The 26,771-nt window shown below is 42.9% G+C and overlaps 2 protein-coding genes across 3 annotated transcripts in view; both read right to left on the bottom strand.

The window, feature by feature from the left end:
• Positions 1 to 3,541, bottom strand: part of LOC131188739 (galectin-9B-like) — a 35,198-nt gene extending 31,657 nt beyond the window's left edge. The window contains exon 1 of one of the 2 annotated variants that reach the window (XM_058164246.1): positions 3,271 to 3,541. In XM_058164246.1, the coding sequence (XP_058020229.1) occupies positions 3,271 to 3,300 (30 nt within the window). In that variant the 5' untranslated portion in view covers positions 3,301 to 3,541. The remainder of the gene's footprint in view (positions 1 to 3,270) is intronic. The other variant, XM_058164245.1, reaches the window with a different exon arrangement.
• A 6,239-nt stretch (positions 3,542 to 9,780) lies between these two features.
• The window catches only part of KSR1 (kinase suppressor of ras 1), a 197,202-nt gene continuing 180,211 nt past the window's right edge, over positions 9,781 to 26,771 (bottom strand). The window contains exons 18-20 of the mRNA XM_058164242.1: positions 22,306 to 22,441; positions 19,678 to 19,811; positions 9,781 to 12,833 (exon numbers count right to left, since the gene is read on the bottom strand). Of these exons, the coding sequence (XP_058020225.1) occupies positions 12,755 to 12,833; positions 19,678 to 19,811; positions 22,306 to 22,441 (349 nt within the window). The 3' untranslated portion in view covers positions 9,781 to 12,754. The remainder of the gene's footprint in view (positions 12,834 to 19,677; positions 19,812 to 22,305; positions 22,442 to 26,771) is intronic.

Genomic DNA, 26,771 nt, shown 5'->3' with positions numbered 1-26,771 from the left:
GGAACCGGTAGCAAAAATCCCTCCCCCCCCCACTGCCCGCACTTCGCTGTTCTTCTTCTCTGTCCCTGAAGCTCTCGGTGCTGATATAGCTGCAAACGGCCTTAAATGACTGCTGCAGCGCTTTAAAGGGCCGCACTATAACTGATCAGCGCTGTAGGCGGCTAGTAAACCGGTGCCTCTATTTTTAAAGAAGGTAGACCGGTGCCTCTATTTTTAAAGAAGGTAGACAGGTGTGCTCCCAAGTTTTGTATACCTTATTATTTTTATTATTTATTATTATTGGCCATGCCCATTCAGTCACCTGACCACCAAGCCATGCCTACCAATTAAGCCACGCCCACAGAACCAGTAGGGAAAATTTTTAGATTTCACCCCTGGTTAGCACCCACCCCTCTCCTAGAAAAAGGAAATATTTTAGGAAATATTAAAAAGGCAGAATATTATATTTCCCTGGATGAGAAATGGAGAAACATGTTTTAAAGACAAAGCAGCTTCCTGCCTCCCTCCACCTTTGTCAATGGGCCAGAGGCAGAAACTCATTCCCCCCACCTTCCTCAATGGGCCATCATCTGCAACACAATAGAACCATCTAGCAACAGAAATTCTGCCACATGGTAAGACTCAAGCAAGCTTGAGAGACAACTTACAAAGTTAGCTAAGACCCCCTAGACCACCTGGGAGTTTGACAACCAATCAGGAAACATTTCTTGTACAGGAACAGGAAACAGCATCTTCCGGTCTCTTCTTTCCTCTCTTTGGTTCTTCACCCAACACCTTGAAGCATGTGAGCACCTTTTCTACTCAGGAACTCAAGCCATGTGATTCCTGTCCACCATTAAATCATCTTTCCAAGCAGTCTCCATGTTTCCAGTGTCTTTTTCCCCCCCACTTGGAATTAAACCCAGAAGGATATTTCTTCCAACAAAGCCTTAACCAAGATGCGATCTTGAGGGTAGATGGCACCTTCTCAGGAGTTCAGAAGAAACTGAGAAACACTGCTCTAACCTTAGCAGCAGCATTGTTTGATCTGTACATGTGTACCTTGAAGGAAACAGACCAACATTTTCATCCTTAAGCAAATAAGATAGCCACTGTATAGGAAGTCTGACAGGTCACTTTAATGACTTTAGGACAGACATTCAAAAGGGTATTTACAATGCAAATTCAAAGTTCTGAGTGATAGAGAGAGAGGAAGGGAGTGGGAGGGAGAAAGAGAAAGAGAAAGAGAAAGAGAAAGAGAAAGAGAAAGAGAGAGTGAGTGTCATAAGTTTACATTTTGCATGCTCAGCAACCAGCCCACAATTACAGTTGATGCTAGAATTTTATGTTGTTTGGCTTATTTTGTTGTTGTTGTTAGTTGCGAAGTTGTGTCCGACCCATCGCGACCCCATGGACCACGTTCCTCCAGGCCTTCCTGTACCATCCTCTGGAGTCCATTTAAGCTTACGCCTATTGCTTCAGTGACTCCATCCAGTCACCTCATTCTCTGTCGTCCCTTCTTTTGCCCTCAATCTTTCCCAGCATTAGGTTCTTCTCTAGGGAGTCCTTCCTTCTCATTAGGTGGCCAAAGTATTTGAGTTTCATCTTCAGGATCTGGCCTTCTAAAGAACAATTGGGGTTGATCTCCTCTAGGACTGACCGGTTGGATCGCCTTGCAGTCCAAGGGACTCACAGGAGTCTTCTCCAGCACCAGAGTTCAAAGGCCTCAATTCTTTGGCATTCAGCCTTTCTTATGGTCCAACTTTCACAGCCATACATTGCAACTGGGAAACCATAGCCTTGACTATACGCACTTTTGTTGGCAGGGTGATATCTCTGCTTTTTAGTACGCTGTCTAGATTTGCCATAGCTTTCCTCCCCAGGAGCAAGCGTCTTTTAATTTCTTGGCTGCAGTCCCCATCTGCAGTGATCTTGGAGCCCATTAGCTTATTTAGTATAGACATTTAATAAATTATTACTTTTATTTATGCAGCCATTAAAATTCATGTGTCGCTCTTCAGAAACAGACTTTTCATAATGTGCTGGATAGTTCCAACAAAGATTTGTTCAAAACAAGAAGAACAATTTTAGAACCAACGCTTTTTGTGAACCCAGGAAATGTGTTTCGGGGCACAATTTAATTTGTGTTACTCTATTGATAGTTCAGTATCATTTGGGTGATTGTTTTTACTACATTTCTTGAGTTTGAAAGTATTATTTTGGATTTCTTGCTTGGAAAAGATAAAAATGAAGCTTTGATTTTTTTGGATTTGATGATTAGATTTGTTATGATTTTAGAAATACCATATATTTTCACTTTTACTATTGAAAGTGAAAGTGTACTATTGAACACACACGCACACATTATTCTATTCTAATAAAAATTCTATTCTATTCTATTCTATAATGTGCGTGTGTGTGTGTGTGTGTGTGTGTATGTATGTATGTAGGTCTTGGCGTATTTGGGTCTTTTCCCATGTAAGGTTGAGAGTACACAGGAAAAGACCAGAATACGCCAAGACCTACATACCTATACCCATAAAAACCTACGAATATATATATACATACATACATATATGTATATATATAAACATAATATTTAGAATTTAGAATTTATTTATTGGCCAAGTGTGATTGGACACACAAGGAATTTGTCTTGGTGCATATGCTCTCAGTGTACATAAAAGAAAAGATACGTTCATCAAGGTACAACATTTACAACACAATTGATGATCAATAATCCTAACTCTGTTTTGAGGTCTAATCTGTTTTTTTGTTTGACGTTTTTGTGCTTTCATTTTGATTAGAAGTAAGCGATTATTTTTACTACAGATTTGTATCTGTACTGAACAAAGTCCCAAGTAAATCTCTCTATTTTGTTACTTTTTAACTTTTCCCCGTTTTTTTATCCCCTTGCCCTCCATTGTTCCTGTTTGGTTATTTTGTATTTCACTTCCCTTTGAAACGTAACACACTCGATTTAAATAAAATAAAATTAAATATCACGTAAAAAATAAACTAAAATAAATAAAAATAATCCGACAGGCGGCTGGATCAGAAGACCTCCAGGATCCCTTCCAATTCTGTTATTCTATTAAATAACGGATGAACCTTGTCCTAAAAAGCCATGTAAGATGACCTTGGCTCAGTCACGTTATGCCTATCTTGGAAGCGCACCAGGGGAACAGCCCGCCACAAGATCCTGAATTATAGGATGCCTGGCGTCGTAAAGTGAGGGAGGTGGGTGGGTGGGAATCCCTTTCCGTCCCTTCTTAGGCCAACCCAACTTACCGGTTTGTAATAAGGCGCCTGCAAGGCCATTTTCAGCAGCGGGCAGCGGAATCCGAGAAAGCAAAGGAAATTCCGGCAAGTTTGCCAAGTTTGGCGATAGGACTTTTTCCTCCCACGGTAAGGGAACGAGATCCTCGCAGATGCGGCGCCGCGCTCGAATGGAGCGAAGCGGAGGCGCGAAGCGGAGGTGGGGGGTAAAGGAAAGGGGCGGAACCTGCCTGGAAATCGGGGGTAGCGGTGACTGGGTGGATGGGTGGAGATAAGTCGGAGGTGGGGGGGGGTCAGTGCTGCTGCCTAAAAGCCCGAAAGTGGTTTGAATGTGACCGAGGGATGCAGCTTGTCACGCGATCTGCCTGCCTCCGTTCCCACGACCCCCTCGATTTTCCACCCGCTCTCTGGTGCTTCCCCATCGCTAGTCGCGGAGGTGGGTTGGAGGGAGCTGATGGGTCAATTTAAGGAAGAATTGCAACATGCCAATGGGGTAATAATACCCATGATCTTTTCTTTTATGTACACTGAGAGCATATTTATTTATTTATTTTTATTTGTCACAACAATATATGTAGGTATCATACAAAAAGATTATATAGTAAATAAACATATATATATATATGGGTAAATATAAGGAGGTATAAGCATATATATAGGAAGGAGAAAAAAAACAAGAAAAAAAACACAATAGGACAGGAAGGGTAGGCACGTTTGTGCGCTTATGCACGCCCCTTATGGTCCTCTTAGGAATGGGGTGAGGTCAATAGTAGAAAGTTTTTGGATAAAACTTTTAGGATTGTGGGAAGAGACAACAGAGTCAGGTAAAGTATTCCAAGCCCTGATGATTCTGTTACAGAAGTCATATTTTCTGCAATCTAGATTAAAGCGGTTGACATTAAGTTTAAATCTATTAGTTGCTCTAGTATTATTGCAATTAAAGCTGAAGTAGTCTTTAACCGGAAGGACATTACAATAGATGATTCTGTGAGTTAAGCTTAGGTCTTGTCGAACGCGATGGAGTTCCAAGTTTTCTAAGCCTAGGATTTCAAGTCTGGTGGGATAAGGTATTTTGTTGTTTTCAGAGGAATGGAGAACTCTTCTTGTAAAATATTTCTGGACACGTTCAATTGTATTGATGTCAGAGATGTGGTGAGGGTTCCAAACTGGCGAGCTGTATTCTAGAATTGGTCTTGCAAATGTTTTATATGCTCTGGTTAGTAGTGTGGTGTTTTTGGAAAAGAAGCTACGCAAAATTAGGTTTACAATTCTTAGAGCTTTTTTTGCTATGTAGTTGCAATGGGCTTTGGCACTTAGATCATTTGACATGAAAACTCCAAGGTCTTTGACGGGATGGGGGTCATCTGTAAGGTAATGTCCATCTACTATGTATTTAGTTTTTGGGGTTTTTTTCCCTATATGTAAGACTGAGCATTTGCTGGTTGAAATTTGGAGCTGCCAATTTTTAGACCAGGACAAATTCCTTGTGTGTCCAATCACACTTGGCCAATAAAAAATAATATTCTATTCTATTCTATTCTATTCTATTCTATTCTATTCTATTCTATTCTATTCTATTCTATGATCGGGGTCATGAGAGCACATCTGAAATACTGCGGGGGGTGGATGGGTTTCACACCACTGGTATGAACCTGCAGCTAGTTGCTTTCCAAATTTAGCCTGTTGAGTGAGGTGGTGGGGGATCTCGCAAGCCAGAACCTTCCAGTTATGATCAAAGGAGGCAGACTACAATCTCCATAATCCTTCGCCTGGGAAGATTGGTATGAAGCAACCATAACCCCTGAGACAGGCTTATCTCCCCTCCCCCCCACCCCGTTTGCAGTAGAAAGCCAGTGAGAAATATTTTACAACTAAGCACTTCAGCTACAGAGAAGTTCTTTCCAGCAATTACACAAGAGAGAGCAACCTCTTCCTGTAAAGTAAACTAAAGGTTTACATTAGTAAAGTAAAGTAAGGTTAACATTTGGCCGAAATGGGACACCAGTGCTGAGTAATCAAAATGAAACAAGCACATGACCCAAAGTTAAAAGTCTATTCTTCCCAAGACTGTTAATTGGACAATACTGGAAGAAAAAAGAAGTACCCACAATAGAAGAATGGATATTGAAAGTTTCTAATTTGGCTGAGATAGCTAAAATCTCAGCCTTCTTGAAAGACAGTACTCAAGAAAAATATCTAAATGAATGGAAGAATTGGATTGATTATATTCAAAATAGATATCAGATTAAGAAATTTCAGATTGCCTTTGAATGAAGGATGTTGTTTTTGATCTTAATGGAAGAAGTCAGGTTATGTGAAAGAGAAGGATTATAATTGTGTTAGATTTTAAAAATTTAATGTATAACTGTTTGTTTGTCGAACTATACCTTGTGTTTGTTCCAGGAAGTCAGGGGGGGAGGGGGGTTTTGGAGGGTGGGGGGAGGGAGGGGGAGGGGCAATGGGAGGGGAAAAAGTTAATTGTTTTTGTAAAACTTTTTCAATAAAAAAAGTCTATTCTTCCAAATGCAATCCTTTTTTAAATGATTATTAATTGTCCGTCTCTACCGTTTCAGATCCAGCAGCCGCTTAATAGTCTAAAAAAACTGGGAAAAAACTGGTTTTTTTGCTGGACTAAAAGAGAACTGTGCAGAAGTCGGTTTCAGCAGGTTCTGACCAGTTCTGGAGAACCGGTAGCGGAAATTTTGAGTAGTTTGGAGAATCAGTACTAAAAATTCTGACTAGCCCCATCTACTCTCTGCCTCCCAAGTCTCAGCTATTCCGTTGGAAATGGGGATTTTGTAATATCCTTCCCCTGGAGTGGGGTGGGAATGGAGATTTTACAGTATACTTCCACTGCCATGCCCACCAAGCCACGCCTCCCATACCATGCCATGCCCACTAAGCCACACCCACAGAACCGGTAGCAAAATTTTTGAAACCCACCACTGGAACTGTGTGCCCAGCATACTATATTGTTCAGAACAGATTTGGGCTAGATTCTTACAATAGTTTTGAAAGCAAAGCAGTGATATTTCAGCATCTTTTTTAAAAATTAGCTGGATCCCCAGAATTGCAATAGCGAGACCACCTCTTTAGAATAGAATAGAATAGAATAGAATAGAATAGAATAGAATAGAATAGAATAGAATAGAATTTTGTATTGGCTGAGTGTGATTGGTGCATATGCTCTCAGTGTACATAAAAGAAAAGATACGTTTAAGATGGCTACGGTTGGCTGGGGGCTACTGTAGCTATTGCCTACTTACCAGCAAAGCTAGGCACATCAAGGTTCCTACCAGCATTGGAGCCAGAATGTACCCAGAAAGGGAAGCCCGGACTTCAATGACTGGGGAAGAAGGGGCAGCAGGACATGTTACAGGTAGTCCTCAACTTACAACCATTTGTTTAGCAACAGTTACAATGGCACTGAAAAAAGTAACTCATGACTGGTCTTTGCACTTATGACTGCTGCAGCGTCCCCCACAGTCACGTGATCAAAAGTTGGGTGCGTGGCAACCGGCATGTATTTACAACAGTTGCACATCATGTGATTGCCAGTTATGACCTTCCCAGCCAGCTTCTGACCAACAATCAATGGGGGAAGCCAGATTCGCTTAATGATTGGCTGTTTCACTTAACAACATCTATATGAAGCCGCTGGGTGAGATCATCAGTGGCTTCGGTGTGAGGTACCAGCTGTACGCTGACGATACCCAGCTGTACTTTTCCACACCGGGCCACCCCAATGAAGCTATCGAAGTGCTGTCCCGGTGTTTGGAAGCCGTACGGGTCTGGATGGGGAGAAGCAGGCTCAAGCTCAATCCCTCCAAGACAGAGTGGCTGTGGATGCCGGCATCCCGGTACAGTCAGCTGAGTCCTCGGCTGACTGTTGGGGGCGAGTCATTGGCCCCGATGGAGAGGGTGCTCAACTTGGGCGTTCTCCTGGATGAACGGCTGTCTTTTGAAGACCATTTGACGGCCGTCTCCAGGAGAGCTTTCCACCAGGTTCGCCTGGTGTCCCAGTTGCGCCCCTTTCTAGACCGGGATGCCTTATGCACGGTCACTCACGCCCTCGTGACGTCTCGCCTGGATTACTGCAATGCTCTCTACATGGGGCTCCCCTTGAGGGGCATCCGGAGGCTTCAGTTAGTCCAGAATGCGGCTGCGCGGGTGATAGAGGAGCCTCGTGGCTCCCGTGTGACACCTATCCTGCGCAGACTGCACTGGCTACCTGTGGCCTTCCGGGTGCGCTTCAAGGTACTGGTGACACTCTTTAATGCGCTCCATGGCATAGGGCCGGGCTATTTACGGGGCCGCCTACTGCTACCAAATACCTCTCACCGACCCGTGCGCTCTCACAGGGAGGGACTCCTCAGGGTGCCGTCAGCTAGGCAGTGCCGTCTGGCGACACCCAGGGGAAGGGCCTTCTCTGTGGGGGCTCCCACCCTCTGGAACGAACTCCCTCCAGGACTTCGTCAACTTCCGGACCTCCGAACCTTTCGTCGCGAGCTTAAAACACACCTATTCATCTGCGCGGGACTGGATTAGATTTTTAAAAAATTGGTTTTAAGGGGTTTTTATTATTTATATTGTTTTAAAAATTAGGCTATAGAATAAGTTTTTTAATTGTTGTTTTTAATCTGTATTTATATGTGTTTTAACTGCCTGTGAACCGCCCTGAGTCCTTAGGGAGATAGGGCGGTATATAAATATAAATAAATAAAATAAAATAAAATAAACAAGAACGGGGATTTGCTTAACAGAATCCGGCATGACTCACTTAACAATTGCCTTGATTGTCCCAAAAGTGCTCTTCAGAACTGAAGAAGCTTCTTGGAGGAGAAGCTAAATGTCTTCAAGGAAACAACCGAGAAACTCCAGTTGCCTTTTGGAAAAGCACTATTAGGGGTAACCATGGACAATTAAGATTTTCAATAGACAGTGCTTGTACATCGAGAGCTACCTGTACATATAATTTCAGGTTGGAGGCAGGCTGGTAGTGCGATAACTTTACAAACTATCCACGCTGGCCTTCCGGACTTGGCCTACCCTTTGGCTTATATTTGTCACAAGTCCTTAGGCCAGTGTTTCTCAACCTTAGCTATGTATAACTTGTTGACCTTTTAAAATTCTCTCTTCCTCCTTCATTAGTTCTCTATTCCTGGAAGGCTCTTTCTTCATAGGTTAGAAATGCATTAATTTCTATCAGTTCTGGATCCAGATACTACCGTGCCAGATGCCAGATTCTTCGAGGAGGCTCTGAAGTTTTAAAGAGACAAATGGAAATCTTACGTGTAAAACCTACACTCTGCTTAACAACTAATTCCCACAACACTGACAAATAATTTACTAAGACCGTATTACTATTATTCTTCTCTTCATTATTCTTCTCTTCTTTAGTATCTGTCTCTTCCCACTATAACCATGCTCCCCATTTTGGCCCCCAGGTAAGTGCAGGAAGGCCTCCTAGGCCCAAAACGGGGCACGGAGGAAGCAGCGCCCACCTCCTGCAGCCCGTTTTTGCTCCCAGGAGGCTTCAGGGAGGCTTACTAGGCCCAAAACAGTGCGGGGGTGGTGGTGGAGGCTTCAAGGAGGACTACTTGGCGCAAAACAGGGCATGGGGAGGCAGCCATCATCCCCCCCCCGTAGCCCATTTTTGCCCCCAGGGGGTGCAGGAGGCCAAGTGCTGTCTGTCAGGCCCCCTGACCATGGCCACACCCACCCAGCCAGTCATTAGGGCAGAGAGGTAAAGGTAAAGGTAAAGGTTCCCCTTGCACATACGTGCTAGTCATTGCCGACTCTAGGGAACGTTGCTCATCTCTGTTTCAAAGCCGAAGAGCCAGCGCTGTCCGAAGACTTCTCCGTGGTCATGTGGCCGGCATGACTCAACGCCAAAGGCACACAGAACGCTGTTACCTTCCCGCCAAAGGTGGTCTCTATTTTTTCTACTTGCATTTTTACGTGCTTTCGAAACTGCTAGGTTGGCAGAAGCTGGGACAAGTAACGGGAGGTCACCCCGTTACACGGCAGCACTAGGGATTCTAACCGTTGAGCTGCCGACCTTTCGATCGACAAGCTCAACATCCTAGCCCCTGAGCCACTGCATCCCCTTTAGAGCAGAGAACAGGTTGTTAAATTATTTGAATCCCACAACTAATACAATGGTATCTAATAATGATATGTGTGTCAAAATAACTTCCACAGGATTGTATCATTTGTATCACGAGGTTGGCTGTGAAAATAGAAGTTGTGTTATTTCACCAGTGATAGCACAAAACACATGTCACTAGCCCTCTACGCCCCCTTTGGATCACTCCCCGCTCCCAAAGCTCTAAAAATTTAGAATTTTTGCAGAGGATAAGAAAAAGATAGCAGCTCCTTTTTTCAGGAATTGCTGAAAAAATCTAATGTTTTCTAGAGAATCCCCAACTCCCAAGTATAGTTATCCAAACACAAGTTATATTTTAGTTACAACCCCAAAGCCACATCAACAGTCAGCATTATTTTGGTTAAAAAATGTCATCACTTCAGGTGTTTCATCCAGAGCAAAATTTTATTCACTTAAAGAAACTCTAAAATATTTAGAATTTCATTAGCATAGAACGTTCTTTTACAGACTTTTTTCCCCCCTCTCAACAGCTGAAAAAAAACAATACAGAACTCTTTGTTAATACTAACCATTTTTAAATTAAATTAATAGCCATTTCAGAAGACAAACTTAGTTGATAGAAAGTATTTATATATTTATATATATATTTATATATAGGCGTGTGTATTCACTGTACAAAGTTTACATTTAGGAAAAAAAAAAGTAAATTTTCTCCAATATTACAGACTTAAAAGTTTACAGGGTTTAAATTGTGACTAGGGAAACTCCTGAATGTGCTTCCCTTTAAAAAGAACCCGAAAGACATAACCTCACAATCTCACAGTGCTAATTCATTTTCTTACAATCAGCATAAAAGGAGTAATGAACAAACGATAGCAGTTTTTTTTCTTGATTTGTTTTGTGTGTGTATGTGGGTTCCTTTTACCTTAGATGAGGGGGAAAACGTGAGTCATTCTCTTACTTGCTGGCAGATGCATCTGGATATATAACAAGGTAAACCAGGAGTCTCTAACCTTGGCAATTTTAAGCCTGGAGGATTTCAACTCCCAGAATTCCCTAGCCAGCAAAGCTTAAAGTTGCTAAGGTTGGAGACCCCTGGTGTAAACAGGAGGAGTTTTTAAGAGTAGAATTGTATTGAAAGTCGAGATTTCTGGGGGGGGGGGGGATCACACTTAATTTCGGCTGTCACATGAACCAGGACACAGGAATTCAGTGGAGCAAATAACCTTAACTTTATTGTTTCTTATAATAATTACAACTAGTATGAATTCTCTTCTGTATTTTATAATTTTCCTTCCTGGCATATTTAACAATAATAATTGTAATTTGCAGGCAACTTTTTAAGGAACTGGCAGGCAGAGACAGTCCGACAGAGATGTCTTGTAACCTCAGGTCAGTATTCCTTTACCTTGACAGCTTTAAGATTTGTGGATTTCAATTCCCAGAATTCCCATGGCTGGCTCGGGATTTCTGGGAGCTGAACGTCTTAAAGTTGCCAAGGTGTGGTGTTTTAATGTCAAAAGTGGACTAAGCCCATAATGTCACCAGTGAACCACTGATTCCCATTATCCAGACCACCACTCCAATTTTTATTCTCCATGTTTCAATGATCAGAAAGATAAAGAATGTTTATACCACTTATCTTCTGTTCTGCTTCTGAACGTTAAATCAAAAGGATATTTCAGAAACAAGGAGAAAGAAAATAAAACATTTCACCAACGACCTACGAGTTGGGTCCAGATTAATCTAACGGCAATAATATACTTAGTTTAATATTTATTTTGGTCATAAAAAGGGTAGTTCTGAATAAACAGGGCTTTCACATTCCTTCACCAGGGGGCAGGGGAAACATGAGTTCAGATCATGGTTAAGAATAGGATTGAAGCATGTTACTGCAAACCTGGATGAACAGATTGTCATCCCTCTTGTCAAGAGGCCAGGATGATGGGATCTAGAGTCTAACAATACAGAATCTAGATTCTAGAGCAGGGATCTCCAACCTTGGTCCCTTTAAGACTTGTGGACTTCAACTCCCAGAATCCCTCAGCCAGCAAAGCTGGCTGAGGAACTCTGGGAGTTGAAGTCCACAAATCTTTAAGGGACCTGTTCTAGAGGATACAGATTCCTCTATTCTGATTAAGTTGTCGTTACTTGGGAAAAGGTGGTAGCTGTGTAGAAGTGTGCAAGAACTACACCCATGCACACACAATCCCCATCCCATTCCTGCCCTCTCATAGATGAGAAACTCTGCTTCCCAATCTGCATCCGATAAGTGGTGATTTACAAAATCTGAAAAGAAATTTAGAATGCAGATCGCAAAGAAAGGGATTGGGTGGTTTAACACGATTCCGGAAATCGATAGTAAGCCCCTTTTAATTTGTTGTAAAATAAAAATAAAAATAAATGATTTGGAATGCCCCTGGTCACCAGCACCCAACACAGTCTGAGGGAATTCTTCTTCTTTACAAAGATAAAAGTTAAGATGGCGATTTTCAAAGGGACAGAGCCACAACCTATCTCAGGTTTCCAGGTAAGATGGTTTTATGGCATCTATTTTATTTCATGCTCTTTTTCCATTTGGCAGCTTCAGAGATGCACATACATGCTCAGAGGTCCTGTCTACCCAGCAGGATATTTATATTGCTTTCAAACTGCAGCCTGGCTGGGAAGAAAGGGGCCCACAATTTTCCAGGCCTTCCTCCAAATTGGAAGGCTCGTTGGAGGAGTGAAAGTGGGCCCTGCAGACAGCTTCGATCAGAGGTGGGGAACTATGGCCCTTTTATGACTTGTGGACTTCAACTCCCAGAATTCCTGAGCCGGCTGGCTTAGGAATTCTGGGAGTTGAAGTCCGCAAGCCATAAAAGGGGCCATAGTTCCCCACCCCGGCTTAGATGCTACCATGCTGCCCTCAAGACCTGTCAAAACCTTCCAACTGGCAAAGGGTCCGTTTTCAATGCAACATTCTAAACTTTTGCTTCTTGATCAACAAAACCCAGACTTGTAAACCGTATGGTTTAAATAGTGCCCGAATAATTTTGAAATAAGAAAAGTGCTTTGAGAAAATGCTTGGTGGTAGTAGTTGTTGTTGTTTTTTTAAAAAAAAGACACCTTTTTATCATGTTTATTATTAACCGTTAATCCACACAGAAAAAAAAGAGTCATCCAAATGTAAACATTTCAAAAAGGAAGCCTCTGACTTAAGCAAACACATCAAACATCCATATTGCTAGGGCCGCGTGGGCGGGCGGACTTGCCGTCTTCTCCTTCCGTAACTTTTGGGATTTTTCCATTTTAAGATCGCAGACAGGTTTTTCCCAGGTGTGTGAACGGCACAGAGAAAGAAAGAAAAAAAAAACCAGGAGCCAAGGATCATTAAAACACAGCAAGCTATATCTTTTGATTACTGGATTCCAGATCTCCCAGAGCAAATCGTTCAAACCGGATAACCATTTTGCTACTGTTAAGGCTGAAGAGGGAAAAGGAGGAGGAGGAGGAAGAGAATGGGGGGTGGGGGGTGGAAAGGAAAATTAAAACAGTTACATGTTAATTTCTACTATAAAATGAAATGCCAATGAACAAATTGATTCTAATTTCCAACACAGAAAGCAAGACATTGAGGTTCTCCCAGCGGTGAAATCCAGCAAGTTCTGACAGGTTCTGGCAAACCAGTAGCGGAAATTTTGAGCAGTTCAGAGAACCGGTAGCAGAAATTTTGAGTAGTTTGAAGAACCGGCAAATACCACCTCTGGCTGGCTCCAGAGTGAGGTGGGAATGGGGATTTTGCAGTATCCTTCCCCTGCCATGCCCACCAAACCACACCCCGCCCACCAAGCCACACCCACAGAACCGGTAGTAAAAAATTTTGGATTTCACCACTGGGCTCTCCTATATAAAATGTTTGTGCACTTCAAATATTTTGGAACAATTAGGGAGTTTCTCCCAGTACATTTTCTCATTAAAAAATAATTTTTTAGGCTAAGAGAACCTCATTCATATCCCTGTCCTATAAAAACAGGCCATTCTAGAGTATTTGTGAATCTTGGGGCACTTTTTGGTCTTGACAAAAGGGCTCGACCTTAATTGAGCCTCCCAATTAAACCATCACACATTGTGACAAGTCATAAAACAGGTCATCCACTGCTGCGATTTTATTACCTTTTGGGGGGGGGAGGTCGTTAAGCAACCACTGTGGTTGTAAAGTGAACTCTTTCCCAGGGACTGTTCTAAGTTAGGACAGACAGATTCACAGATCTGATGGCTGTCCCCCACCTGCCAGTCAGGTGATTGCATTTTGGTGTATTCAGTAACTGGCCCGCATCGATGGCCATTTGCAGCATGACCCATGAAGGAGAATATCTGTGGCTCAGGGTTGAAATGAGGGGTCCTTGGTGCTCTCTGAGCTTGCTTGTTTTCTGGCAGATGTTTCATTACCCGAACTAGGTAACATCAACTAGCACTGATGATCTATCTAGTTAGGGTAATGAAACGTCTGCCAGAAAACAAGCAAGCTCAGAGGGCTCCAAGGACCCCCTCAGTCACATAACTTACAACTTTTTTTGCTGGTTTTGGTTTTCGGGTTTCCAGCAAAAAGCCCCCATTGCGGACAATGGGTTCACTTAATACTTCACTTAATACAAATACTATAGTATTTGCTTAATGACTACAGAGTTCAGTTTACAACCATCACGCTCACTTAATGACCATGGCAAAAAAAAAAAAAGTTATACAATTGGGCTGGTTACGTGGGCGCCACAATTTCTGGCCATCATGTCATGTGATGGAAATTCCAGGCTGATTTACAATTGTAAAGTCAAGGACTAGCTGTACTATGAAAGGAAATAGTGCGGTGGATGTTATTTATCGGCCACATTTAAATATAAACCCAGAGAAAGATTTTGTATTTAGCTGGGTAAATTCTCTTCTGATGCTTTGCTCATTATTGTCTATGAAAAAACGCAGCCTGGGTATTTGGAAGGCTAAGTGGAATGAAACTTGGGACCTTCCTAGCTATCAGACTGTAGGCCTTTCCTTTTGAGATCCTTTACAGAAGAGAAGCTGGAATTGGAAAAGCCGGAGTTTCCCATGCTATAAGGCAGAGGTCTCCAACCTTGACAACTTTAAGACTTGTGGACTTCAACTCCCAGAGTTCCTCAGCCAGCTTTGCTGGCTGAGGAACTCTGGGAGTTGAAGTCCACAAGTCTTAAAGTTGCCAAGGTTGGAGAGCCCTGCTCTAAGTCATCGTATCATCAATTCAATTCCTTCTGCAGTTGTTTAGCCAAACGGGAATAATTAATCTCTCCACTGCTTCCTGCTATGAGATTTCCATCAAAGAAAAATGCCAATGGGTTGAAACGTTTGGAACCGGTGAAACCTTTAGGTTGTAATGATTTGTTGCTTATTTTAAAACAGACATAAGCGCATTTGGATAATTCGGGAGTTTCAGAATGAACTGAGGAGTCCTTGAGGTTCTCTGAATTTGCTTGTTAATTGCAGATCTTTCATAACCCGACTAGGTAACATCATCAGTGCTAGTGAATGTGAGGTTCGCTCCCTGTTCAGCCCTCAACAGACAGATAAAAATAAATCACATTTACACACCATTCAAGAAAGACCATTAAGAAAGACACAAAAAGACCAGTACAAATCCTCTCCAGCTATCAACACCCAGATAAGCAAGGATTAACACAACACAAGCAATCAAGCAAAAAACAATAGTCTGATCAAGGAACTACCAAGGAGAAACCCACACCTGCACTGGTAGGACAAGTAAATTGTACATAAAAAGGGACCAAGCCCCAACACTCACTAGCACTGATGATGTTACCTAGTCAGGTCACGAAATGTCTGCAAGCAAACAATCAAGCCCAGTGAGCACCAAGGACAATGCAAACATAAATAGGACTTAGACTGTAAATCAGTAAAACGACTTCATGTTCAAATTCCCCATTAAACTATTGTTCCCATTTCAGCCGGAACAGCCATTTAAAAATGTTCTTGCTTTTAATACAAATAATAATGTACAATCCTCTTTTCCCCTCCTTTCTCTTTCGTGCATGCACTAATGCTTCTTCCATTTATAGAAAGGCAGAATATACATTAAAGTGATCAACAGGAAAAGTATACAATATATTCTAAAAAGACAATGGAAGCGATGCCATCGCCTTTGAAACATGCAAAGATATTCCACTTTTGACACCATGAAAAATTAGCCAACTCAGCACTTGTTACAATGACTCATCAGTTCAGTTTTTGTGTGTGTGTGTGTGTGTGTAGTGTTTTTTTTAAAACACTCGGTCTTAATTCATCCCCTGGCTGGGTGGGATAAAAATTTATACATTTCTAATTAGCCCCACTGGAGCTGTTATGGAAGAATCAAGCCAAGTTTTTTTTTTTTTTTAATGTCTCTCTTGCTGGAAGTCAAATGCACACTACAGTTCAACGTGTCTTTATTTTAAAACTCGCCTACAAAAGACAAGCACACAATGCTGTTAGGTTGGGGTTTTTTTTGCATTTTGTGTTTGCTTACGCCTTGCAGACCAGGCTGGTGATAGGAGTACAGAGAGAGAGAGAGAGAGAGACAGAGAAAGCACTGGAAAGTGTGGAGGGGGGAGCGAGGAACCTGGCAAGTGAGTTGCTCCAAGGAGCAAAGGGTGGTGGTAGAGGAGTGGAAAACAATTCCTCTTAAGTTCAGTGTTAATAGAGAGGCAAAGAGTTCTTAACAGACAGGTCACTTCACATGAGCAGCCCACACCAAGAAAAGAGGCGAAACGGAAGAAGGAACCGTTAGCAGCATCGGGTGAAGGGCGGGCACTCAAGGGTTAAAAAATGGAAACGGTGCGGGCGCAAGGTCCGAGCTGCTGGGTGGATTAGTCACAAGTGCTCATGCAAGAGGAAATTCAGCTTATTGCGCCAGGAGCTACAACCTGTAAAAGAGAAAGTAGAAGGAAGACACACAAAAAGGGAAGAGAGTTAGTTCACAGTCAAAAAAAGGTTGGAAGGTCAGAAGCGGGGGGGGGGAAGAGATTTGTGTGTTTGGTCCTTCAGAGCTCATTTTCCTAACTGAACTCAATCCTCTTTGGCAGGGGTCTCCAACCTTGGCAACTTTAAGCCTGGCGGACTTCAACTCCCAGAATTCCCCAGCCAGCAAAGCTGGCTGGGAATTCTGGGAGTTAAAGTCCGCCAGGCTTAAAGTTGCCAAGGTTGGAGGCCCCTGGTCTATGGAGCTTCTCAATCATCCAGGTGATGCTTGTCCCAAAGGTGTTTTTTTCATGAGGCAACTGGACTTTCTGGTTTTTCTTTGAGGAGGTTTCGCTTCTCCTCCAAGAAGCTGAAGAAGCTCTGATTGATTCCCCACCATCCAGTCAGAGCTGAAGAAGCTTCTCGGAGGAGAAGCGAAACGTCTTCAAAGAAAAACCAGAAAGCCTAGTTGCCTCATGAAAAAAGCACTCTTGGGACAACTGAACTGATCATATTCTTACCACCGGTTCGTCGTGCGCGCGCATCTTCCGCACATGTGCCTGGCTTTCTGCACATGTGCTTTGCGCGCGCACCTTCCATGCATGTGCCCGGCCTCGAAAACGTGGCTAAATAGGACGTCTTTACTCCAGGGCAGGAAAGCAGGCCCACCCGGTATCTCTGCTACCGGTTCGCCTGAACCGGTATGAACCGGCTGAACACCATCTCTGGAATTGATCCCACAGAAATGGCGGCCTTGGATGGTCAGGGGGGGGTTATTTTTTTTTGCTCTGGGAAAGAACTCCAAGTACAAACCCTTTTGTACTTGACTAAGCTGAAAAAAGTTGAAAGTTAACGCCTTTTTTTCCCTCTGTCTCTTTGCCCAACACTTCTCTTTCTCCTTTTTTCTCCTTTCCGCCCCTCTCCTCTTATCTTTATGGTATTTTCCTTTTATCTTGTGAAATTATTACCTTTATGAAATTATTAATAAAATTCTTGGGGGAAAAAAGACCTTCTAGGTTTCTTCTGACATGATTAACATGATTAGATATGCCTAGTTTAATGAAAAGAAGGACTAGGGGAGACATGATAGCAGTGTTCCAATATCTCAGGGGTTGCCACAAAGAAAGAGGGAGTCAAGCTATTCTCCAAATCACCTGAGGCTAGAACAAAAAGCAATGGGTGGAAACTAATCAAGGAGAGAAGCAATGTAGAATTAAGGAGAAATTTCCTGACAGTTAGAACATTCAATAAGTGGAACAACTTGCCTGCAGAAGTTGTAAATGCTCCAATACTGGAAATTTTTAAGAAAATGTTGGATAACCATTTGTCTGAAATGGTGTAGGGTTTCCTGCCTGGGCAGGAGATTGGACTAGAAGACCTCCAAGGTCCCTTCCAACTCTGATATTATTATTATTACTATTACTATTACTATTACTATTACTATTACTACTATTACTATTATTACTATTATTACTATTACTATTACTATTATTACTATTATTACTATTATTACTATTATTACTATTATTATTATTATTATTATTATTATTATTATTATTATTATTATTATTATTATTATTATTATTATTATTATTATAGATCTCAGGATTCCATGAAAGATCCTGAAAATGAAAAGAGGACAGGTAGTCCTCGCCTTATGACCATAACTGAGTCCAGAATTACCATCATAAAACATGTCAGTCATTAAGTGGGTCACCACGTGACGGTGCATGATTTTTTGGCTTCTTCTTTTTTTGTGTGTGCTGTGATTGTTAAATGGATCGCCATTTGAGATGATGGGAAGTTCAGAAGCAAGAATAATGTTTCAATGGTGCAGGGAAGACTTTTTTTGGTGGGGGGGGGTGAGATGCATCTTTCTTTCTTTCTTTCTTTCTTTCTTTCTTTCTTTCTTTCTTTCTTTCTTTCTTTCTTTCTTTCTTTCTTTCTTTCTTTCGAAATGTTTCTCACATTTCATCAGATGCCACAATATTGGTTAGCATGGGAGTCTGCAAACTTAGCCCCTTTAAGACTTGTGGACTTCAACTCCCAGAGTTCCTCAGCCAGCTTGGCTCTGGGAGTTGAAGTCCACAAGTCTTAAAGGAGCCAAGTTTGCAGATTCCTGGGTTAGCAGCATGAGAAAAGGGGATTGCAGGTCGTTCTCAATTTACAGTCACAAGTTCTGGGACCAGAATTTCTATTGTTAAGCAAGGCGGTTGTTAAACGAGTCGCACCCGATTTTACAACTGTTTTTACCCTGACAAAATTCTGCAGTTGTTAAGTGAATCAGGCAGGCATTAAGCGAATCCAGCTTCCCCAATGGACGCTGCTTGTCAGAAGCTGGCTGGGAAGGTTGCAAATGGCGATCACAGGACCAGATTTTCAGTGCAACTTTGAGCAGTTATGGTGGTAAATCGAGGACTACCTGTAAGGCGGATACGGCTGCCTGTGTTTTGGCTAGGAGGGCTTCTGTCTAGGCTTCAGGGATGTCCACGGGGTGGTCTCAAAAGTCAAGATGGCAGACAAAGCTCTGGTTGTTTTATGTGCATTGTACATAAGCCTGTTAGGCAGTGATTCCTAATCTTTGCAACTTTACAATACATGGACTTCAGCTCCCAGAATTCTCTAGTCAGACAGCCTTCCTCTCTTCTTCCACTTCCTTCCTCCTTCCTTCCCTCTCTTTTTCTCTCTCTCCTTCCTTCCTTCTCTCTCTTTTTCTCTCTCTCTCCATCCTTCCTTCTATCTCTTTTTCTCCCTTTCCTTTCTTTTCCTTTCCTTTCCTTTCCTTCCTTCTCTCTTTTTCTCTCTCCTTCCTTCTCTCTCTCCTTTCCTTCCTTCTCTCTTTTTCTCTCTCTCCATCCTTCCTTCTCTCTCTCTCTTTTTCTCCCTCTTTCCTTCCTTCCTTCCTTCCTTCCTCCCTCCCTTCCTTCCTTCCTTCCCCCATGTTCTTCCTCCCTTTCTTTCTTCCTGCCTGCCTGTCAACCATTCAACCAGCTAGCTTCAGGTATTTAAAAAAATTACTTTTTAAACAGCACAAGACTCTTTGGAAAAAATCTGTCTTGGCAGAGTCATACTCTGAGAACAAATGAAAGTGGAAGAAAAAGTGTGGCGGGAGGAAAACAGTGGAGGCAAATTTAACGTTGGATGACATTATGATTTGTTTAAAGTTCCATTTTATTAAATAGCCACTATATTTAGGAAACACACACAAGCCTTCCCTATTTTTACGTTATAATAATTATGGAGGGGTCTATCCAGCCTGCTGCCCTGGGACCATGTCTCATTTGTTTGTCAACCAAAAGCCTAACAAAATGCAATTTATGGAAATAGGCAAGACAAGGAGAGAGAATACATACTCAGCTGATTTCCAGAAGTGTCCCGGGTGAGAAAGCCTCCGGTTAAGCTTTGGCAATTTTTCAAGCATTTCCATCAAGAGGGTGAAGCTGGGCCGCTCAGCCACGTCAAAAGCCCAACACGCTGAGAGGATTTCCTACAAGATGACAATCATCTTTGTTTTTGTTTTTTTTTAAAAATAGCCCCTTGGAAAAGAAAGCCATTTGATTATGAAGAGCCCAAATTGTACAAGGTTTAAAATGTAGCCTGGGTGAACTGCAAACTGCCCGAATAAATTGCGCTACAACATCTATAATCCTGCGTGGCAATGTAGTCCAAATGGTCAGTTTGAAGATGGCGACTTCTAAGAGCTGCTTTTAACCCCAGCTTGACTTGGAAGGAACTGTAAAGCCATAGGGTAGACCCAGTGGTGGGTTTCAAATTTTTTTACTACCGGTTCTTGTGGGTGTGGCTTGGTAGGAATCGTACGGCATGGCTTGGTGGGCGTGGCTTGGTGCGCATGGCAGGGGAAGGATACTGTAGAATCTCCATTCCCTCCCCAATCCAGGAGAAGGATATTGCAAAATCCCAATTTCCTCCCAATCAGCTGGGACTCGGGAGGCAGAGAATAGATGGGGGCGGGGCCAGTCACAATTTTTACTACTGGTTCTCAAGAACTACTCAAAATGTCCGCTATCGGTTCTTCAGAACTGGTCAGAACCTGCTGAAACCCACCTCTGGTTAGACTTTGAGATTTATAGATTGAATTTAGTTGCAGATCTCCAGCTCTGTCGTGCCTACTAATACAGGCATTACTTAAGAAGAGACTAGACAACCACTTGTCTGGAATGGTATAGGGCAGGGGTGTCAAACTCGATTTCATTGAGGGCCACATCCGTGTTCTGTTTGACCTTGAGGGACGGGTGGGTGTGGCTGGGGTGGGCGTGGCCAGCTTGACATCACTCGAGTTGGGGCACCCCTCCTGGGTTCTGTTTTTGGCTGCAAAGGCCTTCTGCAGTGTTCTGTCAGTGAAAACGGAGCTTGGGAGGGGTGCGAGTGACATTGAGCTGGCTGAGGCACTGTGGGCCAGTCCTTCGGTGTTTCCAATGTGGCCCCGTGGCTACCTAATCTAAGCACCCCGTGGGCCGGATCCGGCCTCCACGCCTTGAGTTTGACACACCCGGTATAGAGTTTTCTGCTTGAGCAGGGGGTTGGACTGGAAGACCTCCAAAAGGTCCCTTCCAACCAATTAGTTCTGTTATTAATTGGATACAGAAAACTGGGGCCCCAATTGGACAGGAATCAAGAATATTGTATCTTTTCTTGCATCTCCTGTATAATCTGTCATCTGCCGCAGGTGGTTAGTAAATTGACATGAGCCCACCAAGGGGAAGGCGAGGTTCAGGTATCAGGAAGGGGAAGTCACTATCCTGGGAAACTGGGTGGGAAGAAAAAGGAGAACCTATGGCTAGTCCTCAACTTATGGAGCCTGGCATTTTTGTTGTAAGTCATGATGGTTGTAAATTGAGGCACCTACGATGACTGATCTGAATTTCAGAGTGGTTGTTTTTTTTTGCAGCAGCAGCCATTGAGTACAGAAGTCATAAAACAAACACAATGATTAAGTGAACATGGCAGTCGTTGAGCAAGTCAATGCAGCCATTCTGGCAAAAAAAAAAAAAAAAGAGGTCTTAATCGCATCACATGACTGCAGAATACAGCAACTGGTCATAATGGCGAGCCAGTTGACAAGCACCTGAAATGTAAGTCAGGTGACTGTGGGGGAGGGCCACTGTTGGAACTCTGGAACTGAGTCATAAATACTTTGGGGGAGGGGTCTGTTGTAACTTCCACTGGTTGCTAAGTGACTGATCATTTAAGTGAGGACTACCTGTATTGCCAGGGGTCGGATTCAGTTGGTTCGGACCGGTTCGGGTGAACCGGATGCTAATTTTACTTCTGGTTCACTGAACTAGTAGTTGCAAGGACTGGTGGCCCTGCCCACCCCACCCCGCCCCTCCTAGGAGTCTCCAAATGGCCCATTTTGGAAGCCAGGTAAATCCACGTGGAGGGTCTGGGAGGGCAAAAAATGGGCCTCCAAGAAGTTCCAGAAGTCTGGAAATGGGCCCACTTCCGGCCTCTAGAGGGTCTCCAGAGCCTGGGGGGAGGCTGTTTTCGCCCTCCCGGAGGCTCGAAGAAAGCCTCTGGAGCCTGGTCAGGACGAAAATTCCCCCCCACCCCACCCCGTGGTGCAGGAGCCGAGTAGGCCACGCTAACCCTGGCCACGCCCACCCAGCAAACGGGGAGAGAACCGGTTGCTAAAATATTTGAATCCCACCCTTGTGTATTGCTAATTATTTTAAAGGGGATAGAATTCAATGTGTGCCACCTTGAGCTCTTAAATGAAAAGCGAGATGTAATCCAAATTAATAAAAAGTAGGCATATTGGATGCCCAAGGCTCCTGGGGGGATTGAGAACTTAAATTCAAGTCCTTTCTTATTCATGAGAAAAGGGCAGAATACATGAATGGGAAGCGTATCCTTCCTCTCTGTTGCCCCAGGCAGCACTTAGTTCCAAGATTCCTGGCTCCAACCCTGGGACTCCGTGGCATTGAGGTTTGGCCAGGAGGATAGAGGTCATATCTACTTACCCCGACTTCTTTCCCCAGGCTACTCGCTTGCAGGACGTGCTTCATTCCTTCACCGCTTCCGATCTGCCAAATCAAGGCCTCCGCTGGCTGGCTCTGAAAGGGCCATTCTCTGGCCTGGAGCTCGTACCACACGGTCCTGAGAAGCAAAGCAGTTCCAAGTTGAAGGTCTGCAATGTTGACAGTCATGTCACCAAATAGGCATTCATTCATTCATTCATTCACTCACACATTCATTCATTCGGGCTCTTTTAAAATCAGCCAGTGGAACAGATTGCCACATGAAGCAGCACATTCTAGCTGGAAGATGGGAGTGAACACTGTTTGCTACTTGAACTTCTGTATAAGAGGTGGGGTTTAAATAAATCAAATTCCAGGCCGACCCAGATGAATTTTATCTTTTTAAATTTTGAGGCTGACAGACTCCTGACTGTGATACAAGCTGTTGCAAAACACAGCTTTTCCACTGACGTTCCAATGTCCTGCTGGCTGGTGTTGTTGGGTGTTGCAAACCAAAACACCCCATTGGGAATAAACAATATTTGCAAAACTAGCTGGAGGCGAACTTCGAAGCTAGTATTGTGACAACATGCTCTTGGGCGTTTTCATAAAGTGGCTACCACTTACCACAAAACTTCCAGGAAACAAATACACCCCCGTTTAGCCTCTGAGCAAGTGAATTATCCAACATACTTAATTTTGTTCCTGAATTGATTTAGTATTCTAGGATTGCACATCCTGAACTATTAACTATATAGTGGCACCTTGGTACTCAACTGCTTTGAAACTCATTGAATTTGGTAAAAATTTTGTCCCAATACTCATCATTTGTTTGGTACTCAATGCACAAACTAGAACTTGTCAGTGTCGGCTGCCTTGCGATTCACTACATTATTCCTTATCAGAAAAATTTGTTTGGTACTCATCATTTGTGGTACTCATTGGGCCTCCCGGAACCAATTAACAATAAGTACTGAGTGAGCTACCACTGTAAACCCCATAGCCTCTAGATTATCGTAACACATTTTAACAAATAGGAAATGCACAAATGAAACTGCCAGGTATTTTCCACTCGCTTAATTAAGTAACTAGCTTAATTAAATAACAGTCTGGTTTGGTTCTGCAACCCAACAAGAAAGACACAGACTTCAGAGGATCATTAGAACTGCAGAAAAAATAATGGCTACCAACCTGCCTTCCATTGAGGACCTGTATACTGCACAAATCAAGAAGAGGGCCATGAAAATATTTACAGATCCCTCACATTCTGGACATAAACTGTTTCAACTCCTACCTTCAAAACAACGCTACAGAGCATTGCACACCGGACCAACTAGACATAAGAACAGTTTTTCCCCGAAGGCCATCACTCTGCTAAACAAATAATTCCCTCAACACTGTCAAACTATTTACTAAATCTACACTACTATTAATCTTCTCATCGTTTTCATCACCAATCTCTTTCCACTTATGACTGTAACTTTTTGTTGCTATCATTAAGGGTTAAATTGCAACCTATGACCATCATTTGTGTTGTAAATATTGTACCTTTGATGTATTTTTTTCTTCTTTTTTTTTTATGTACACTGAGAGCATGTGCACCAAAACAAATTCCTTGTGTGTCCAATCACATTTGGCCAATAAAATTCTATTCTATTCTAAGCGTGACACACAAACATAGTGCTGATATAAATCATATATGTTTGGGACAAAGCGTAATTGACATGTTTTTGACATATTGTTCTTGGAGTTTCCCAACATATAGACCACATATATTTTGCATCCTGATGCTTAAGCATTTGGCTTTTGAAATAGGCCCCTTCCAGTCTGGGGCCCATCTCAAAGTCTTCAGTTGTAAATCCACATGTAATTCAGCCAAGGGCCATAATAATGCTGAGAACTGTAGTACAGGCAGTCCTCAACTGGTGACCCCCAATGGAGCTGAAAACTTCTCTTCACTAAGTGAAAGAGTTATTAAGTGAGTTTTGCCCCATTTTACGACCTTTCTTGCCGCAGTTGTCAAGCAAATAACTGCAGTTGTTAAGTTAGTCACACGGTTGTTAAATGAATCTGCCTTCCCTGTTGACTACGCTAGTCAGAAGGTCGCAAAAAGTGATCACGTGACCCCAGGACACTACAACCGTCATATATATGAGTCATTTGCCAATAGTCTGAATTTTGATTATGTGACTATGGGGACTGCAATGGTCATAACTGTGAAAAGTCACTTTTTTCAGTTCTGTCGTAACTTTGAATGGTCACTAAAATGAGATGTCGTAAGTTGAGGACTATCTGTATAAGACATTAAGACAACTCTTAATTTCATAGTTAATAACGTAAGTCATTATTATTATATTATTAAGTTAATAATAACAGGTCGACAAAAAGGCCAAACAGTCTGAACATCTGGCTGACTGTGTGACAAACTATAAAAATGTTGTCGTGTCCCACTCCTCCGCTGACGGCCGGGTCCGGGAAATCCGAATCAGGCTTGCCTCTGCAGCTCTGCCCAAAGTCCTAGCAAAGTCCTCAGAGCAGGCAGGAGACCAGAAAGTGACTTCAGCAAGATAAGTTCGACTTTGCCTGACTCAAGAGACTGCCAGAAAGCAGATCCTTTAAATAGGCCATGGGGTGTGGCTCCATGACTCAGCACTCATTAAGGCCTGCCCCTCCCTTCCTTCTGTTGCCTCCGCCTATCCAATCGTCTGATGCGAGGGTCACTCCAATCAGCAGCTGTTGGAAGTAAACTTTCCTCAGGCTCACATGCTGTGGAGGAGGGGGAGGGGTCTAGCTGCTCCGTTTGCCTGGGCATGGAGCCAGGGCTGGGGCCGGGGGATGCTCCCTCCTCTGCAGCCTGCTTGGGCATGGAGCCATGGCTGGGACCGGGAGGTGCCCCCTCCTCTGCAGCTTGTCTGGGCATGGAGCCAGGACTGGGGCCGGGAGGCATACATTCCTCCGTGTTCGGGAGCAGATAAGCAGACCCCGGCAAACACAACAAATGTCAAAAAACTCTTAAGTTAGAGAAGATTTCTGTACAGGTAGTCCTCGACTTACGACCCCAATGGAGACCAAAATTTCTGTTAAGTGAAAAATTTGCTAAGTGAGTTTTGTCCCATTTTACGACTTCTCTTGCCACAGTTGTTAAGTAAATCACTGCAGTTGACAGGTTAGTAACCTCGTCGTTAAGTGAATCTGGCTTCCCCACTGACTTCGCTCATCAGGGTCGCAAAAGATGATCACGTGACCTTGGGACATAGCAACCGTCATAAACATGAACCATTTGCTAAGCATCTGAATTTTGATCACATGACCCTGGAGATGCTGCAAAGGTCATAACTATGAAAAAGGGACATAAGCAGGGGTGAAATGCTTCCGGTTTGGACCAGATCGCCCGATCCAGTAGCGATGGTGGTGGGTGGTTCGGAGAGCAAAAATCCCTGCCCCCCCCCATGCCCAGCTGAGCCACGCGATCATCAGAGGTTTGTTTTTTTTTTACTTTTAAAAGCATTTTTTCTTCGGCCAAAAAAATGCTTTTAAAAGTTAAAAAAAAAGCCTCGGATGATCGCACAGCTCAGCTGGGATCGTCAGAACCCTTTAAAAGCATTTTTTTACAACCTCTTCGGCTGAAGAAATTATTTAAAAAATGCTTTTGAAAGTAAAAAAAAAAAAGTAAGAAGTTGGCCATGCCCACCCAGTCACATTAACCCCCCACCAAGCCACGCCCACAGGACCGGTAGTAACAAATTTTACATTTCACCCCTGGTCATGAGTCACATTTTTCAGAGCCGTTGTAACTTTGAACAGTCCCTAAATGAACCATGTACTACCTGTACTATGATTGGGACTGTGGTTGGAGAGAAAAAACTATTTTTCTTTTCTTTTCTTTTCTTTTTTTTAAAAAAAGAGAGAGTTGAAGTTTTCCAGAACAGTAATTTTCAAACATCCTGACTTTTGAAATGTAATTAATTCTCACAAGACCTAAAACATAAAGATCAGGGAATGCAGGTTAACACTCACACCCACGTATGCAAATATTTCACTAGATTTTTGAAAACATGTTAGCACTTTTCTCAACCGTTTTCAGCGCTTAATTGCATCGCATATAACTGCTAAGCGAAAGTGAAAAACACAGCCAAACTGAAGCAGCCACAGCTTCCCCAAATTTCAGTCCCTCTGGGAACATGGGTTCTCGTATTTTGCACGCATTCTGTAATTTAGCTCATTTGAGCTACTTGGTTCAAAAAGTGTTGCCCTACGATGATGTACTATTTCACCCAGTTAAAGTCCTGACAATGAGAGTATTAGCAGTACATAGATTATTTGGGAGGAAAAAAAACTAGTCTTCTTGCTCGACAACAGCAATAACACTTAGACTTATATACCGCTTCATAGTGCTTTGCGACACTCTCTAAGGCAGGGCTGTCAAACTTCTGGTTGACAGGCCGGATGCGTTGCACGCTGGCCAAGCC

This window comes from Ahaetulla prasina, chromosome 1 (genome assembly GCF_028640845.1).
Source record: "Ahaetulla prasina isolate Xishuangbanna chromosome 1, ASM2864084v1, whole genome shotgun sequence".
Classification (NCBI taxonomy): Eukaryota; Metazoa; Chordata; class Lepidosauria; order Squamata; family Colubridae; genus Ahaetulla; species Ahaetulla prasina.
Note: the sequence above shows the minus strand (reverse complement) of the source record. Positions and strands in the feature narration are given on the sequence as shown.